General features: G+C 47.6%; 1 protein-coding gene across 4 annotated transcripts in view; it reads right to left on the bottom strand.

The window, feature by feature from the left end:
* The window catches only part of TMCO6 (transmembrane and coiled-coil domains 6), a 459,096-nt gene that overhangs the window by 116,566 nt on the left and 325,186 nt on the right, over positions 1 to 17,344 (bottom strand). For all 4 annotated transcript variants that reach the window (XM_069654232.1, XM_069654231.1, XM_069654234.1 and 1 more), the window contains exon 8: positions 7,314 to 7,430. In XM_069654232.1, coding sequence (XP_069510333.1) covers positions 7,314 to 7,430 — 117 coding nt within the window. The remainder of the gene's footprint in view (positions 1 to 7,313; positions 7,431 to 17,344) is intronic.

A 17,344-nucleotide genomic window follows, 5' to 3' on the forward strand; every position in this document is an offset into this window, starting at 1 on the left:
AGTTACCAGCCAGCCCCACACTACTGATCATAAACCTGTTAGGCCCCCGATCGATCAAAAAGATCAGAAAGCAGGGCTTTCCTGCCTTCAAATCTAGGTCACGTGATTTGTGCTGAGAGGTGCGGGAGGGATGGAATTATAGCCCAGAACGAGGGTGGAAGACCTTGGAGAAGTGCAGGCCTGCCTGGGAACGAGTGAAGTGTGTCAATTAGTGCAACCTCGGCTTCCACCCCCATGCCCCTAGCCCGTCTGCTCATATCAGGTGCACTGCTACATAGATAGAGATGTGTTGTTTAGTTTGCAAATAATTACCCGACTTGGAACCAATTACGAATGCAGCATCACCCACGTGGAAGATGATGGACAGACGGGGCTAGGACCAATGATATATATGATATGATATGGCATTTATAACGCGCTTATACACAAGTGTTTCAAGGCGCGACGAGGCAAGGGAGGGGAACATAGGGAAGAGGGGGCAGTGCAGTACATAGTATAACAGTAAAATAAATAAAGACAATGAATAAAAGTGGCCAGCTGGTGGCAAGTGCAAGGTTTAGAGCAGACATCAGGGGTCAAGTGCTAGTGGGGGCTGTAGGGATACAGATACAGTCCCCAAGTGCAAGGGTCGCCATGGGGCAGTGCAGGTGTGCAACTGGCGGGGAGGGGACCTGGGCCCGAGATCAGCCAGGTAACCAGTGCAGATTCGGATTCAGCCAGGAGACCAGCAGGGGAGAGGAGGAGAGAGAGCAGAAGCAAAGAGGAAGGTCTTGAGGTGCTTCCGGAACCAGAGATGGTTCTCCTCAAGTTTCAGAGGCAGGGAGGCTGGTCCAGAGGGAGGCCCCAGCAGAAGAAAGATCTACCACCAACTCGCTGCCTGGAGAAGCGACTGACCCTGAGGGAGTTGGAGGCGGATGCGCGAAGAGTTTGAGAGGGCAGATATTTAGGAAGAGAGTGTTGAAGGTATTGAGGTCCCAGGTCCCAGAAGCCCTTGTGGATAATGCAGAGGGTTTTGAACTTAATCCTCGCCTCCACTGGGAGCCAGTGAAGAGATTTCAGTCCTGGAGAGATGCAATCCCTGGGCTTGAGTCCAAGGACAAGTCTCGCAGTCCTATTTTGGATGAGTTGCAGAGGGCGGAGAGTAGAGGCAGGCAGATTTAGAAAGAGGCTATTGCAGTAGTCCATCCTAGAGAGAACCAGAGCTCTGGAGACAGTGAGCTTCTGAGGGAAGGAGAGGAAAGGAAGAATACCTCTGAGGAGGTGCTGCTGGTAGTGTGACTTATTAGATGTCAGACGTGAGGAGAGAAGGAAAGTGTGGAGTAGAAGATGACTCCAATGTTTTTAGCCTCACAGGTGGGATCAGGAAGAGGGCCAAGAGAGGCCGGCCAGAGAGCGACAGGAAAGGAGGGAGCAGGTGTGCCGATGAGACGAATCTCTGTCTTACTGGCATTAAGGCAGAGATCATTGGCAGCACACCACTCCTGGATGGCGGACAGACAGAGATGAGAAAAGGAGAAGAGGAGGCAGAAGGGAGTCTGAAAAAGAGTTGAGTGTCATCCTCATAGCACTGAAAGTTGGGGCAGAGAGCGGCAATGGGGTAGGCAAGAAGTGCCAGGTATTGGTTGAACAGCCAGGGAGAGAGGTTAGACCCTTGGGGAACACCACAGGTAGAAATAGAGATAGAGGAGAGGAGAGGAAGGAACCAAGTTGGACCTGGGAGGGTCGATCGGAGAGGAAGGAGGTCAGCCAAGCCAGGGCCTGATCAGTGATGCCCGGGTTATCACGTAGATGGTCGAGCAGGATGGCATGGTTGACCGTGTCAAAGGCAGAAGATAGATCAACTAAGATGAGGACACAGGGGGTGTTGGAGTCAAGGTTGGAGAGCAGGTCTTCACGGATGTTCAGGAGAGCAGCTTCCGTGCTTCTGGCAGCTCTGAAGCCAGACTGATGTTCATGGAGACAACCAACAGATTCAGTGTGAAGATTAAGCTGGGAGATGGCCAGCTTTTCCAGAAGTTTGCCAAGGAAAGGAGTGATGGAGATTGGACGATAGTTAGCCGGGCAGGAAGGGACGGCAGAGGGTTTCTTAAGAAGAGGGTGCACACAGGAGTGCTTCAGGGGAAAGGGGAAGACTACAGTGGTGAAGGAGTGGTTGCAGAAATCAGCCAGAGCAGGAGCCAGGGTGTCAATGTGGTCCTTAATGTTTTTGGAGGAACAGGGGTGAACCTGTTTTGACGAGACTTTCATACATCAGACTTGTCTAGAAATCTCATCAGAGGAGAACAGCGGAAAGGCAGAGAAGGAGGGGGGAGAGGTGGCCAAAGAAGGGCCAGAGGAAGAGTAGGGAGTAGAGGGAGGAGGGGGAGAGGAAGAGAGAGAAGACAGGATGTCCTGAGTTTTTGAGATGAAATGAGAAGCCAGGGCCGTGCAGAGGGCCTGGGAGGGGACAGGAGAGGTAGAGACTGCAGCAGGATTGGCTAGCTCCTTGCAGATTTTAAAGAGTTCATCCGAGTTGTTAGATGCCGCGGAGACTCAGGCTTGGATGTGGGCTCTCTTCTTGGTGCGGACAGAGAGCCGGTATTGCCTTTGGAGCAGGCGGCACACCAGTTTGTCAGAGGATGTACCGGAAGCACGCCATTTCCTCTCAACCACCCTGCACTTGCGTTTAAGGGTGACAAGGTCACAGTTATACCAAGAGTTGCACTTGGATTTGGGTTTCAAGTGGATCCTCATGACAGGGGCAAGAACATCGAGAGTATCAGATATAGCAGAGTGGAGCTTGGAAAGGGCTATGTCAGGATGTGAGTCAGCCAGAGGAGGAGGAGGAGGGGGGGGGGTGAGAAGGTGGCGGCGAAAGCCTCAACTGACGCACGCTTCATGGGTGAGATGACCGAGAAGGTAGGTGACAGTGCTGGAGTTGGCTTGGCCTGAAAAAGGGGGGGGGAGAAAGACAAAGAGAAAGAGAGAGAGAAAGAAAGAGATCGATCACGAAAGAGTCCATTGAAAGGACAGGAAGCATCCAGGTGGATGTTGAAGTCTCTGAGAAGGAGGAGTTGAGAGGTTGAGACCAGGAGGGAAGAGGAGAGGTCCGCCCATTCAGAGAGGAAGGAGGAGATCTGACCAGGTGGCCGATAGATGGTAGCCACAGTAAGGGAATGGCCAGGGGAGAGAGAGCCTACAGATGAGGAATTAGAAAGAGAAGTAGACCTGCGTAGGAATGACAGAGGCAGGAATTCACACAGGGAAGATCAGGGCTACACCCCCTCGGGAGCGGTTGGATCTGGGCACGGAGAGGATCTTGTAGTCATCAGGGAGGAGAATGTCAAAGCTCGTGACAGAGCTGGCCGTGAACCATGTCTCGGTGAGACCAAGGACACAGAGTTCAAGTTCCTCCAGGAGGCGGCAGATCTCAGAGGAGTGTTCGACAGTTGAGCAAGAGTTTAGATTGGCAATATGGAGAAGGTTGTCGTCCTTGAAAGACTTCCAGGGAGGAGTACAAATCAAAGGTACGCCCTGCAGAGGTGTAGAAGAGGCCTGAGGAGGGCAGGCATCCCCTATGGAGCAGGTGAACTATGCATAGGGTCTCAACAACCAGCCGCACAGGTTTACACTGTATGTGACGATTTCACTGATGACACTGTGTACCTTTTTAATGTGCTGCTCATGCAGATTATGCCAGAACGTTCTGCGGCAGCAGAGTTCTTTGTTGGCGCATCCCATTTTTGTGTGGAAATAAACCTTGTTATACTTGCAATACTTGTATTTGGCCTTTTTTCTGTAGTGGGTTGTATTTTGTTTGATGTGAGCATCTAGGGGCTTTCCTACAGCACGCAATAACTCATTGCTTTCGACTAACATTTACACTTTATGCGACTAGGGGGGGGGGGGGCCTGGCCCCCAATAATTGTTCTGTAGGGGCGCATGGTATCAAAAAGTTTGAAGACCACAGCGATAGGGGGAGTCCCTCCCCATGAGATCCTCCCGCTGAGTACCACCCCCAGGGAAACTATCGGGTAGCGGCCTCAACTCCCTGGCCTCACGGGAAGAGGCTCCCCCTCTGGGAGAAGTGACGAGAAACTGTTGTGCAACTTTGTTGGTTGCTTTTTTTTGTAAATGATAAGGAATGCCCCAAAATAAATACTACTTAAAATATTTTGTGACAATGCCAATACTTGCCTCAATGTTAGAACAGCAGCAAAGTTATGATGGACAGTTGGACAAGTACTACTTTTAAAAGTGGCACAAAGAGTTGTGATCTCAGAAGGCTGATGTCATGCTTCATCTTTGAAACCTATTTGGTGTCAGTACAGAATCACTGTGATGGCAACTATATGCTCTTGCTGCCTATTTTGCTTGATTTAAAACCTCTTCGAGATTATATGGTGTGGTCAAGGCAATCACTTTGGTGGGATTCTTCTTATTAAACGTAGAATAAGTACTTCTATTAGCTCTTTTGCATAATCATCTCTTTCAGAACCTTCCGCTCGCCATATCGACCTCAAGTGGTCAGTATCTCTTTCAGAACCTTCCGCTCGCCATATCGACCTCAAGTGGTCAGTGTTCTAATATATATATATATATATATATATATATATATATATATATATATATATATATATATATATATATATATATAGGAAATTTGTGGATATGTGTCTCTTCGAAAACATGCTACAACCCTGAAATTTGGCACGTGGGTAGGTTCCATGATGTAGATAATGTAAAAAGTATAGAATATAAATACCGGATTGTCTAATTTTTTTTTTTGGGTCGGGGGAGATTTGTGGATATGTGTGTGTGTTCGAAATGTTCAGCATACTTCCCAACATGCTCCAAACCTCAAATGTGACATTTGGGTAGGTTCCATGTTCTAGACAATGTAAAAGGTATCAAATGTGTGTGTGTGTGTGTGTGTGTGTGGGGGGGAGGGTTTGTGCGTGAGTGTGTGTGTGTGTGTGTGGGGGGAGGGGTTGTCCGTGTGTGTGTGTGGGGAGGGGTTGTGCATGTGTGTGGGGGGGGTGTTTGTGCGTGTGTGTGGGGGGTTGTGTGTGTGTGCATGTGCTTAGGGGGAGGCGTGGGGGTGCGTGTGTGGGGGGGTGCATGTGTGTGGGGGGTTGCGTGTGTGTGTGTGGGGGTGTGTGTGTGTATGTGTGTGTGTGTGTGTGTGTGTGTGTGTGTGGGGGTGCACGTGTGCATGTGTTTTCAAAATGGTTCAGAATACTTCCCAACATGCTACAAACCTGAAATTAGGCGTGTGGGTAGGTTCCATGGTGTAAAAATGTAAATGTAAAAAGTATAACAAATATACCTTAGTCTAAATCTTTTCAATTTTAGTAGGAATTACCATGCGAAGCAATGGTACAACTGCTAGTGTATATATAAAGCAGAAAATCTGTTAGTTTGTTCCTTATACAATTCCACACCGTTACACCAATCTGCATCAAATTTTGGAGAGCTACGCGGTAGGACCCTCTGGACATTACTGGTTACATGACATTTGGACACCCCAACCCTTTCCCCAGATTTCAGCCCCTTCACACAAGATGGTTGCCTGAAATCCGCAAAACATCAATGTGGTCGTAGAAGGATCGGACAAAGCTCATTTTAAGTGAATCCCTCCCGTTCTCTCCGGTCCGCTGATCTCTACCTTCTCACAGCACCCCCTGCCCCTTGCGCCGCCTCGCGCTTCCGCTCCTTCCAACTCGTGGCCCCCCTCCACTGGAATTCTCTACCTCTCTCCATCCGCACCTACTCATCCTTCCGCTCCTCCCTGAAATCCCTTCTTCTCCACTCCCCTCCCTAACCCTCTCCTTACCCCCCTCTCCCCTCCCCAAACCCCTACCCCCCTCCACTCACCTCCCCCTTCTCCCACTGACCTCACTGGACACTGCCACCTAGAGGGCAAGAGGCCACCTGGGACTCTCCCCCTTTTGCCCCCCCCCCATCTCCCACCCTGCTAGCATCGATCCTGATTCTCATACCCTCTACCTTCCCCCTCCCCCCTCTCCCTCCTCCTCCCCTCCCCTTGAGTAAATTGTTCCATATACTGTACTTCTGGTTTGTTTCACGTTTGCAATAAGCTTCTCAAAATGTTGTATCTTGTTGTTAATCTGTAAAGCGCTATATAAATTCAATAAACATAAACATAAGTGTCTCGAAGCCAGAAAAAAAACTCGAAGGCCTTGAAAACCACGTTTCAAGGACTTAGGACGCAACGTTTCTGAGAAATTTGCACATCAATGCACTGCACCGTACCAGGGTGAGGCGACAGGTGGGGAGAGCACACAGAAGGTCCAAGTATGTTGCAGCACACCAACTCTCATCTCCTGCTCCAGGGTATGTGAGCCAGCCATACACGCCCATTCTCAGTGCAGGTTGCTTCATATTGCAAAGCACATCAATCGATTAGCGACTCTGAACAGCAGCCAACAGGATCATTAAGTGTTATCATGTCTACAGAATCTGTGCAGAGAACGGGTACTTCTAGCTAGTACTGTCATATTATTGAGTCCTATACAATTGTAGAATGGAGAGCACATACCCCCCCGATTATAGGCACGCTTTTTAGATTGGAGGCCCTGGAAGATGAGATTTCATAAATGTAATGTCAATGCAAGGCAAGCCCCTCTTCACAGTGTTGTACACAGATTAAGACAAAATTACAGCTTTTGCAACTCATGCAAAGCGCAAGAAAAATTTGGGAGTTTAACCAAGTATGAATTCAAGAGCAATCAATAGAATTAGACCATCTGGCTTTTAATGAGTTGTTGCATGATGCACGCTGGTAAGCAAGGGAGAGGTGAAGGCCACAGCATAGATAGACTACAATTCAGTCCAATCAGGGGACCTTAGTTTGGGACTGGAGCAACGGCACTCAATGAGTTAAGTGGAACTCTATAGGGGACAGAAGCATCACACTTATGTATGTGTCATACTACAGCTAGGAAACATCAGAATGTTAGGGAGAAGTTTAAATAGGCCCTAAAGTTGGAAGCTAAGTTGCAAGAAATATTATTGTCATAGGAAAGATTAGAAGGCAAAAAGGGGGAAAGGCAATATTCATAATGGAGGTGAGATAGTAAAACTTCAAATACCCAACTGTTCCTGTAGCATTAAATATATTAAAACTAATGAGAAGATTAAAAATGTCTTACGGACCACGTGCTACTGGCCTTTGCAGAGCATTAACTTGATAAGACATTTAGTCAAAGGTCCTTCAGTCGAACCTTTTGATATTCCTAAAACCCACCCAAGTATTTAATGTATACCACAGTATAAACAGTTCTGCAATACGAGAAAATAAAATGATTTACCTGCAAATGATGTAATGAAGACACCAGGCAAACTCTACCGCTGATCCTAACTCCACTTCTGAGTAGGACTGGACCAAGCGAAGAATGTGCTGTAGGAGACCAGAGTCCAAAACCAACCTGCAACCATAACAAGTGTTATTCACCTATTGCTGTAATGGCTGAAAGTCTGCATGTTTCTGGCAAAAAAGTAAATTGACAACTTCAAGAACTTCCCACCACTATCCATCGACCCCAAACGTGGTCTGTTGAAATAGGGAACCTAGGGTTGCCTTTTTGGTAATTTTTTTGAGGGTGAAATCGCTCCACCTGCTGATCATGTTGAAAGCTGAACGGATCGTCTTTCCATTCTCACCGCACATTGTCACAGGGCTCTCTGTAAACAAGTCTGTGTACGCTTCAACCCAAGATTTGAGTTCTAACTTTCATTTAGGGAATTCATTACACAAGGGGCCAACTTAAAGTAGAAACTGGATCTTCCCAAAACCAAAAGGTGAGTAGGGTTCTCCTCCTTGGACTTAACTCAGACTCTCCACCTATGGCAGGAGCCCACAATGTCCTTCCTGGCCATCCTAGCTCTGAATGCCCTTCTCGGTCTTTCCAGTTCCAGAAAGAGGTTTCATTTCCCCCATCTCAGTTCCCTTGGTGTTTTGGGCTCTAGGGTTTACCAAAACCAACTGCACTTCACCTAGTTGCAGGTTTTCCAGGGTCCTTTACCCAAAGATGAACTTTTTAAAGCATAGCTTTGCAAGCATGAAAGTCGGGTGGATTAGCTGGCAGGGTGAGCTGGATAGGTATCCCTTCTGGCTTGTTCCAACCGGTAGCCCTACTGTTTCTTCCTCTTTTGCCTCTCTATATGTAACCTCTGGTACTGACTTGTTTATTCCACGTTCTGGTCCTGCAGAGGGCCAACCCAGCTGACTGTAAAGTACCTATTCGGGCTGACTACAGAAGAAAGTTACTCACCCATTTCATTTGGATGTTCCTCCCACGTAGTCCTCATCTTGCGATATTATATCTTGCCAGCTTCGTTGCTTCGGAAAAAACTTTTAGGGCAGAGGGCGCTGTATGCGATGCCGTCGCGTCGATGTCCCTCGAGGGCCTCCGTTGAGCGTCGACATCAGCGTCAGCATAAATAGCGCATGCAGAGCCCGTTGGCTTCAGTTCTGTTTTTCCCGTGGCCTTTTTCGAGGCATTAACCAGGCGTACCCAAGACCTCAAGCTCTCAGAAAGCGCAGAGTGTAATACACGCAAATTGTACGGCAGGGTAGGCTGGGAGGGGCAATGAGGAATACGTGGAAGGAACATCCAATCGAAAGAACGTTACCAGGGGTAAGTAACTCGTTCTTCTAATGGATTATGTCCTCCCATGTATTCCTCATCTTATGATCGACTCACAAAGCAGTAATAATTTGGAGGTGGGAGTATCAATCAATTTAATCATTGACCAAATGGAGAACGGCCTTAGCGAAAAGTCCTCCTTGAGTGGAGGAAGAATCCAAACAGTAGTGTTTGACAAATTTGTGAATGGATGACCAAGTGGCTGCTGAACAGATGTCATTTATTGGGACACCTCTTTGGAGAGCCGCAGACGTTGCCATGCACCTTGTGGAATGAGCTCTTAGCCCTTCCGGCGGGTTGTTTCCCACAACTCTATAACATTCTCCAATGGCCAGTATGATCCACCTGGATATGGTTTATTTGGTTACTACCAGGCCCAATTTGGGCCCGGTATACCCAATAAAAAGTTGATCATCCTGGCGAAATATAGTCATTATTGAAATGTAAAAGCTTAGAGCCCTTTTTTCAAGTCTAGCCTATGTAGTCTCTCTTCCTCTTTGCCTGAATGAGGAGGAGGATAGAAAGTTGGTAGCGTTATCTTCTGCGACAGATGGAAGTTCAGAGATGACCTACAGTAGAAATGATGGTTTTACCCTGAGGATGACTTTATCTTTATAGAAAGTAGTATGAGGAGGCTTTCAATGAAGAACCTGCAACTCACTTAACCTGCGGGCTGATGTTATTGCGATAAGTATGACTGTTTTCAATGTTAGGAGCCTTAAGGACACGAATGTAAAGGCTTGAATGGGATACATGACAAGAACGTTAATACAAGGTTTAAATCCTAAACAGGTACATTAAATGGGACTGGAGGGTACACATTAGTAAGACTCTTCAGAAATTGTACAATCAAGGGGATTTTGAAATAGGAGCTCTTAAAAATGAAAAGCGCTGCCAGGTATCCTTTTATGGTTCCAATCTGGAACCCCAGATTGGCTAAATGCAACAGGAAAGAAAGCACTATAGGTGTGGCACATTGGAATGGATCCACATTCTTATCCTTGAACCAGTTACGGAATGTATTCCAACAACACCGGTACAAGGATTTAGTTACTGGCCTTCTGGCCGAAAGTAAAATCTCCATTACATCATCCAGGAGGTCCCAATCCTTGTATCTCAGCCTCTCAGAAACAATGCGTGAAGTATGAGTGTTTTGAACTCTGAATGGAAAACCCGATCTTCCTCTCGCGAGAGAAGGTCCTCTCTTTGTGGAAGACAAATTGGAGGGCAGATGGACAAGTCCAGAAGGTCTGGGTACCACGCCCTCCTGGCCCAATTCGGAGCAATTAGGATCATGGATTTCCCGAACTTTCTCAACCTCCTGATCACGTGAGCAATGACGGGGACTGGAGGAAACGCGTACAGGAGTGGAAATTCCCAGGCCGCTACAAACGCGTCTCCAAGAGCTCCTCTTGGGGGAAATTCCCTGGAGCAATACAGTTAGCCCTTCCAGTTGGTACTTGTCGCGAACAGATCCACTTGAGGGGTCCCCCAAAGGGTGAAGATCTCTTGAAGGACTTCCTGAGCTAGTTCGCACTCCTGGGAGACTGTGCTCTGTCTGCTCAGAGCATCCTGCCACTGTGTTCTGCTCTGCGGATAGGTGAACTGCTGATAGAGAGATTCCTTCTTGTGTTACCCAGAACCAGAGCCGCATTGCCTCTCTGCACAGTGGCAGTGACCCTACACCTCCTCTCTTGTTGAGGTAGTAAATGGCCACAGTGTTGTCCGTCCATATCAGGACGTTCTTTCCCCGTACAGATGGCAGAAAGGCCTTCAGTGCTAGCCTGATTGCCCTCAGCTCCAACAGGTTGATGTGTAGTTTGGACTCCGATGGAGACCAACGACCGCTGATTGTCAGTTCGTTCGTGTGGGCTCCCCAACCCGTGAGTGAGGCATCCGTCACTACCATTATCTCCGGCCATGGTTGCCAAAAAGATTCTCCATTGAGAATGTTGTCTTTGCAAGCCCACCATAGGTCCTGAGCCACTCTGCTCGGAACTTGCAGTTGATCTCACATATTCCCTGAGAATTGGGACCACTGAGTCCTGAGGGCCCATTGAGTGAATCTCATTCTCAATCAGGCCTCTGGCACCAGAAAAATGCAGGCTTCCATGAGACCGAGCAACCTCAAAACAATCGAAGGCCAGAAGATGCTGGGTATTCTGGAATTTTGCTACTATCTGCTGAATGTGTTCAGCTCTCACCTCGGGAGGCGAGGCTTTCCCTGAGGAAGTATCTAGGACTGCTCGATGAATTGGAGTATTTGGAATGGTATCATATTGTAATTGAGGGAGAAGCCCAGTCTGTGAAGGGAGTGGCAGGTGACACTAAGATGTTCCTGTGCTTGTTCGGGTGAACGAGCCCTGATCAGCCAATCGTCCAAGTAGGGGTAGACGTGAATCCCCCCTCTCCTGAGACTTGCTACCACTACCGCCATCAACTTGGTGAAAACCCTTAGGTCGGATATCAGCCCGAATGGCAGAACTCGAAACTGATAATGAGAACCACCAACTGCGAACCTCAGGTACTTTCTGTGCTTGAGATGGATTGGCACATGAAAGTAAGCATCCTGAAGGTCCAATGATACCAACCAGTCTTGGAGTTGGGGAGCCTGAAGGATCTGAGAAAGGGTAACCATCTTGAACTTGTCCTTCCTGAGAAACGTATTCAATTTTCTTAAGTCCAAGATGGGTCTCACTCCTCCGTCCTGAGGACTGAGAAAGTAGGGGGAATACCAACACTTGTTCCTCTGCGTTACAGGTACATGTTCTATTGCATCTTTATCTAGCAGGATTAAAATTTCCTGCACAAGAAGCAGATCCAGAATTTTGACAGAGTAGGATCCCGATGGATGATCTTGAGGCCTTTTTTGAAAAGGAAGGCAGTAACCTTGGGCTACCATTTCCACTGCCCAAGCATCTGAAGTAATGCCCTGCCATCCGTTCATTGTGGAGAAATTCTGCCTCCCACCAGGGTCTTGTGGGTCAAAGCCTCAGAGTGGCTTAGAGGCAGCTGCAAAAGCGGCTGAGTGTAAAGTTGCTAGTGCTGGGGCTGATTTAACACCCCTTCCTCATCCACCACGAGGGAATCTTCTTTATCCCCTTTGTACGGCCTGTCCCCTTCCTCTACCAATTGAGGAATAGAAACGAAAAGAAAGACCCCTCCAGGAAGATGAGCCTGACTAGGGTTGTTGAGGTTGTCGAAAGGAGGAGCTAAGGGATTTAGCTGCCGCCTTGGAGGTCTGCAGCTTCTCCAGACTCTCATCCGCCTTGCTGCCGAACAACCTCGAGCTGTCAAAGGGCATGTTGAGTAGTCTGACTTGAACGCCCGGTGCAAACCCCGACTTCCTCAACCACGCAAACATGCCTAGTACTGTGCTAGCAGCCATGGATCTGCTGATGCTGTCAGCAGTATCCAATCCTGACTGGAGACACTCTCCCATTGCCTCCTTTCCATCCTTAACTATAGCCAGGAAGCGGTCTCTTTCTTCACCTTCCGGGATGTGATCAGCCGCCATGGCAACACAGTCCCACAGGGTATAAGTGAATCTTGGGAGAGTACAGGTGACATTGGTAGATTTAAAGGCCATGCTGCCTGATGTGAAATCCTTACGTGCCCAGGCATCTACTTTGTCATCTCTATCTGGGGGGATAGAGGGATAAGCAGATTGCCTGGTTGATGTGGCAGACTGAACTACCAAGCTCTCAGGTGGGGGGTGCTTGGTCAGGTATTCTGGATCGCGGCTGGAAGACCTGTACTTCCTATCAAAGTTTCTATGAACTGCCGGTCCAAATTCCAGGGCTTCCCAATTTGCAGTGACCTGCATCTGAAGGGCTTTGTGGAAGGGCAAAATTGGGTCCTTCCGAGGGCCTCGGTCTAGGATGTCTGTCATATCATCCTGTTCATATGTAAGGGGAGCTCTGCTCCAACCCATATATTCTGTGACCCTACTCATGAGATTTCTATAGCTGGAATCCGCATGTTCAGAAGGGTTAGGCCTGCCAAATTCCAGTTCTGATGAGGTGTCAAGACCACTAGCCGACTGGAGAGAATCATAAAGGTCTCTCATTTTGGACTCTTGATTAATGAGCTCTTCAGGGGCACTCTGAGTGCCAAATTGTAACCCAAAAGGAGGGGAATACTCTTCAGAGGGCTGATCCTCCTCATATATTGAGAACATGGGACTTTTTGGAACAGGTTTGTAAACCTTATCTTGAATGGGCAAAGGCTTCGATGAAGTCAAAGTGGCCGTCGACGATGGCTTTGAAAATGGCACCGGTTTACTCGGTATCGCCTTCGACGTCGAGATGTTCGACTCCGATGGAGTCGACAAAGCCATCGAGTTCTTCGACGATTTGCGTTTCTTCGATGGTATTGAAGAAGGACTCGGTTCCCGAGTCGATACTCTCGACGACTTCTTGTCGGGTCGAGCACCCTCTCGACGTACGTATTGCCGGCTTCATGCTCAAGTAGTAGCCTTCGACTTCCCTGGGTCGTCCGAAGGAGCGAACAGGGCATGGCTCTTGCACGATTCTTTCGAGGGGGTCGAGGCTGCATTCTCGAAAATCTCCATCATTTCAGATCTAAAAACATCCCATTTTCTTGGGGAATCTGATTTTGTCGGGCAACTGATTACCTCAGTAGAGGAATCGGATGATGAAGCGGGAGACCTATGACGTCTCTTCTACGCCTTCTTTGAAGAAGAAGACTGCCTCGATCGACTCCTCGATTGGGACCTCTTTGATTTTTTTACACCGGGAGGAGTCTCTAGACTCGCCTGACTTTTTCTTTCTTCGAAGCCACCCTCCTCACTGCCAGTTTACCTCTGTGTTCTCTGAGAGGTTTCTCTGCCATGGCTTGACAGGACCCGCAGTCATCGGGACATTGCCCGGAGCCCAGACACCACAGGCAGACACAGTGAGGATCTGTAATAGACATCTTCGACCCGCAGTCGTAGCATTTTTTAAAACCAGACTTTGGGGTCGAAGATGAAGACATTTTCTATGAAGAAAACTAATTAAACACTCGAAGTGAAAGCTTTCGAAAAAACGGAACTGAAGCCAACAGGCGCTGCATGTGCTATTTATGTTGACGCTCGAAGGAGGCCCCCCGAGGGCCATTGACGGGACGGCATTGCATACAGCGTCCTCTGCCAAGATTTCTTTTTTCCAAAGCAGCAAAGCTGGCGAGATAATATCACAAGATGAGGAATACATGGAGGAAACAATACATTTGAAATGTTCTTTTCCTTCTCAATCCCACCTCTTGTTGTTCCCACCGCCTCTTCTAATGTTACCACTTGTACATCCTCTGCACCACCTTCAGCCCTGATATTACAACATCCACAACTTCTCTTTCAATATATTCTCCTGTTGCCACTTCCTACTGCACCCTTGGAATTTCCACATCCTTCATTCTCTCAGCTCTGACCACTGTAACAAACCTGAAGGTGCCTCACCCGGTAGACCCCGGGCATCTGTCATCCAAGTGGCCAGGACACGGCCATCACTTTTGGATCCAGTTCCTGGGGGTGGACCAGTGGGGGAGGATCACCTGGATGAGGGGTCTTCGGGGAGTGGAAGTGGGGCACCGGACGGTGAGACGCAGTATCCCCTTCCTTGTAACACCTTTTTCCCATCCTACCAGGTAGGATACCTAGGAACTCAACCCCCCCCGCCCTTTCCCGACACAAACATTTTCTCACGGACAGTTCACCGTGAGCGACAATGGACTAACACCAGAGCCGTATACCTGACATGTCACAATACCATGATCAGGCAAGGTCAGGCAATTACTGATCATTACACACACCTGACTTCCATCACACTTCCCCACACGGATAAAAGGCGGAGCACGAAAGCACATTCTGAGCGAGGAAAAGCACACGAGGAAATAGTAGTTCCAAGATGGCAGTTTAATACAAGGAGAAAGACGGCGAGACCAGAGAGGGTTGCAAGGAGGGAAGTACCCTTGACCTTTAAAGACCGTTATTTTCACGAACCTTGGAAAGTAAGAAGACTAAGACCAGGAACTAAAGCTGAACAAACCAGTACTGTACACCGAAGGTATCTGGGGCTCTCCCGCTGCGATAACCGAGGCAGTGAGGAGCTATTGTCACTGTGGTACTGTCCTTGGCTCCTACAACAAAGCAGCGCCAGTAAAGACAGCACAGCCGGTTAGTTGGAGAGACTGATACCAAACCAGCTTGTGTTTGAACCTAGGTTTCAAGCAGCAACATTGTATGAAGAAATCCAAACGCGATAGTGTGTGAAACGCATGTTATGAGCGACGCGAATATAATTGGAAACCAAAGGAGTGAATGAACTTTGGGAGGACAAGTGAGATACCATATACAGAGTAGTCCGACGCCACGTGGGATCTCATTCGAAGGTCTCTGTTCGGTATCCAACTTGGCAACTGTATTGTAAAACGGGTCAAGCTAAATCCTGTACACATTCGAAAGTCTTCGATAAACCAAGGGGGAACTACAATTGGTCCGAGTCGGGCTGGGGGAGACTAAATCGAAAAGGGAAAGGATCTGAGCCCGGCTGAGGGGGATCCGGGGTGAACCGAGAGTCAACCGAGAAAACTAATATACTCCGAACTTTGTAATATCAGGGACCTGAGCACAGAAGAGGGGGATCCGCAGTAACAGTCGTAAAATAACAGGGATCCGAACCCGGCTGAGGGGGATCCACGGTGGAGCACCCGAGTTAAATACTTGTAAGAAGAAAAGAACAGTGTATCTTATTTTTTGTACATCAGGCACTCTGAATCAAGAGACTTTGATGAGAAGAGAGACTTGGGCACCAAAGACACTGTTGCTGGAAATCGAACCTTATCCTCGTGTCGCAGAAGCCAGAGTGTGTGCTTTGCTCAAGTGAACTGCCTTGCCCCATGCTAAAAACGTGGGGAAGGGAGGCCAACGGCCTGAACATCCTGACATATTTTGTGAACACTTCTTTCTTTTTCATGAACATTACCCTACACTATTTGTAAATTATCGGGCAACAGGTTTTTAGTGTAGGCCCTTTTATTTTGACAAGACTCCACTAGGACTGCATTATTATTTGATGGTTGTCGCTTGCTCCCATCTGTAGATTTAGGTTTAGATAGGTGTTTATCACACCCACGTGAAAGTTCAATAAACACCCTTGAACCGTAGTCACTTGTGTCTGTCTTACCATTGATACCATGCCTTTCTTACACCATCTCCTGCTCCCCACTGCTGCTACATCTCTAATCACTTTTATCTCTCCATCCTCTACTTTCTCCAACTTTCTCCAATCACCAGTCACCCCTAAACTCTAGTCTCCTGAAACCCACACTCACTGGCAGGGCTCCTTAGATTTTGTAAAGTTCTCTTCATCCCCTGGGCTGGGATGCGAGTTAGTATCTGCAACGTGTCTTGTAATTGGGCCAGGGTTGGGATTGGTTACTACCCCTGTTTGCAAAGGTTTCCTATTAGGACCCAAGGCTCTTGGGTCCTCAGAGTTGGAACGGTTTTCCAAACAAATGGTTTAAACGCCTTGACTGTTCAGAAAACACAGTCATGAAGAATTTGCAATATTTTGCTCTGCATGGGAATGCTCTGCTGGGAGATTATGAATTGGTATGTTTACGTCACACACGGGAAAACCCATGGTCAGAAAGCCACACACGATCAACATTGCATTAAGCAGAGGTCTCCGAAACGTGTAAAGCATCTTTGTTGGGTGTTTTTGGTGAGTCATATGATTCTGAGGAGAAAGTTAGGAAAGTCATAAACTTACAAAATTGCATCAAGAATGGGCCTCCAAAGCTCAAAGAACTTGTCGCTGCAGTTTTGAAATTACATCTCATATGACGGTTGGGTTGCAACAAGATTAGAACAAATGCTACGAGTGTCGGGTAAACGGAATTGACTTGAGCTAAAGCGAAGTGTTGTTGTTTCTAGGGCTTTAGATCTGTCAGGAGGGCTTTCGGCTCCCTAGTGGGGAGGGTCAGAGTTCCTCTATCTGGCTTACACTGACCTGGAGAGGGCTGGAACAGGTCAAGGTCACCAGCACCATCCCACACTAACCTACAGGGGTTGGGGGCTGGGGAGAGTCAAGGTAAGCAGCAATGTCCCACCCGGATTTCCTGTGATTGGCCCTTGTCCTGTGCTGGACACCAAGGAAGGGTGATCAGGGGATTATCCCCAAACCACCACCATCACACACCTTTGGTCCTCATAACTAGGCAGGGGACTTGTGACAACATTAATAACCAATCCTATATATACTAGTGGAAAAGCCCCTGTACACAGGCTAATGTGCGCAAAGGAAGACATTTTCAGAGTGTAAATATATTATGTGGTGTATTTTAACATAATGTATGTAAATAGAAAAATAAATGTGTAAAGGATCTTGCTCATTTTACGTGGAGGAGTAGTAACCTCAAACAAAATCTCACAGAATCCATTGAAAGTTCATACAGCCAATTGTTGTATCTGCTACTCGTTGTCTTGGATTCCACCTATGGGTTTTGGACTCAACTATATAATGTTGAGGGATGTCAGAGTGATACAGTTCATGTGCAGCATGATTCGAAGTAGAGATGAGATCAAGTCAAATAAAGTTTAAAACGTACATGAAGATTATTATTGATATAATACATACTGAGAAATATTACAATGAATAATTACATAATACGTAAGTTCATTGAAAAAAAAG

The sequence above is a fragment of the Ambystoma mexicanum genome, chromosome 3q, assembly GCF_040938575.1.
Source record: "Ambystoma mexicanum isolate Mex_15411 chromosome 3q, UKY_AmexF1_1, whole genome shotgun sequence".
Classification (NCBI taxonomy): Eukaryota; Metazoa; Chordata; class Amphibia; order Caudata; family Ambystomatidae; genus Ambystoma; species Ambystoma mexicanum.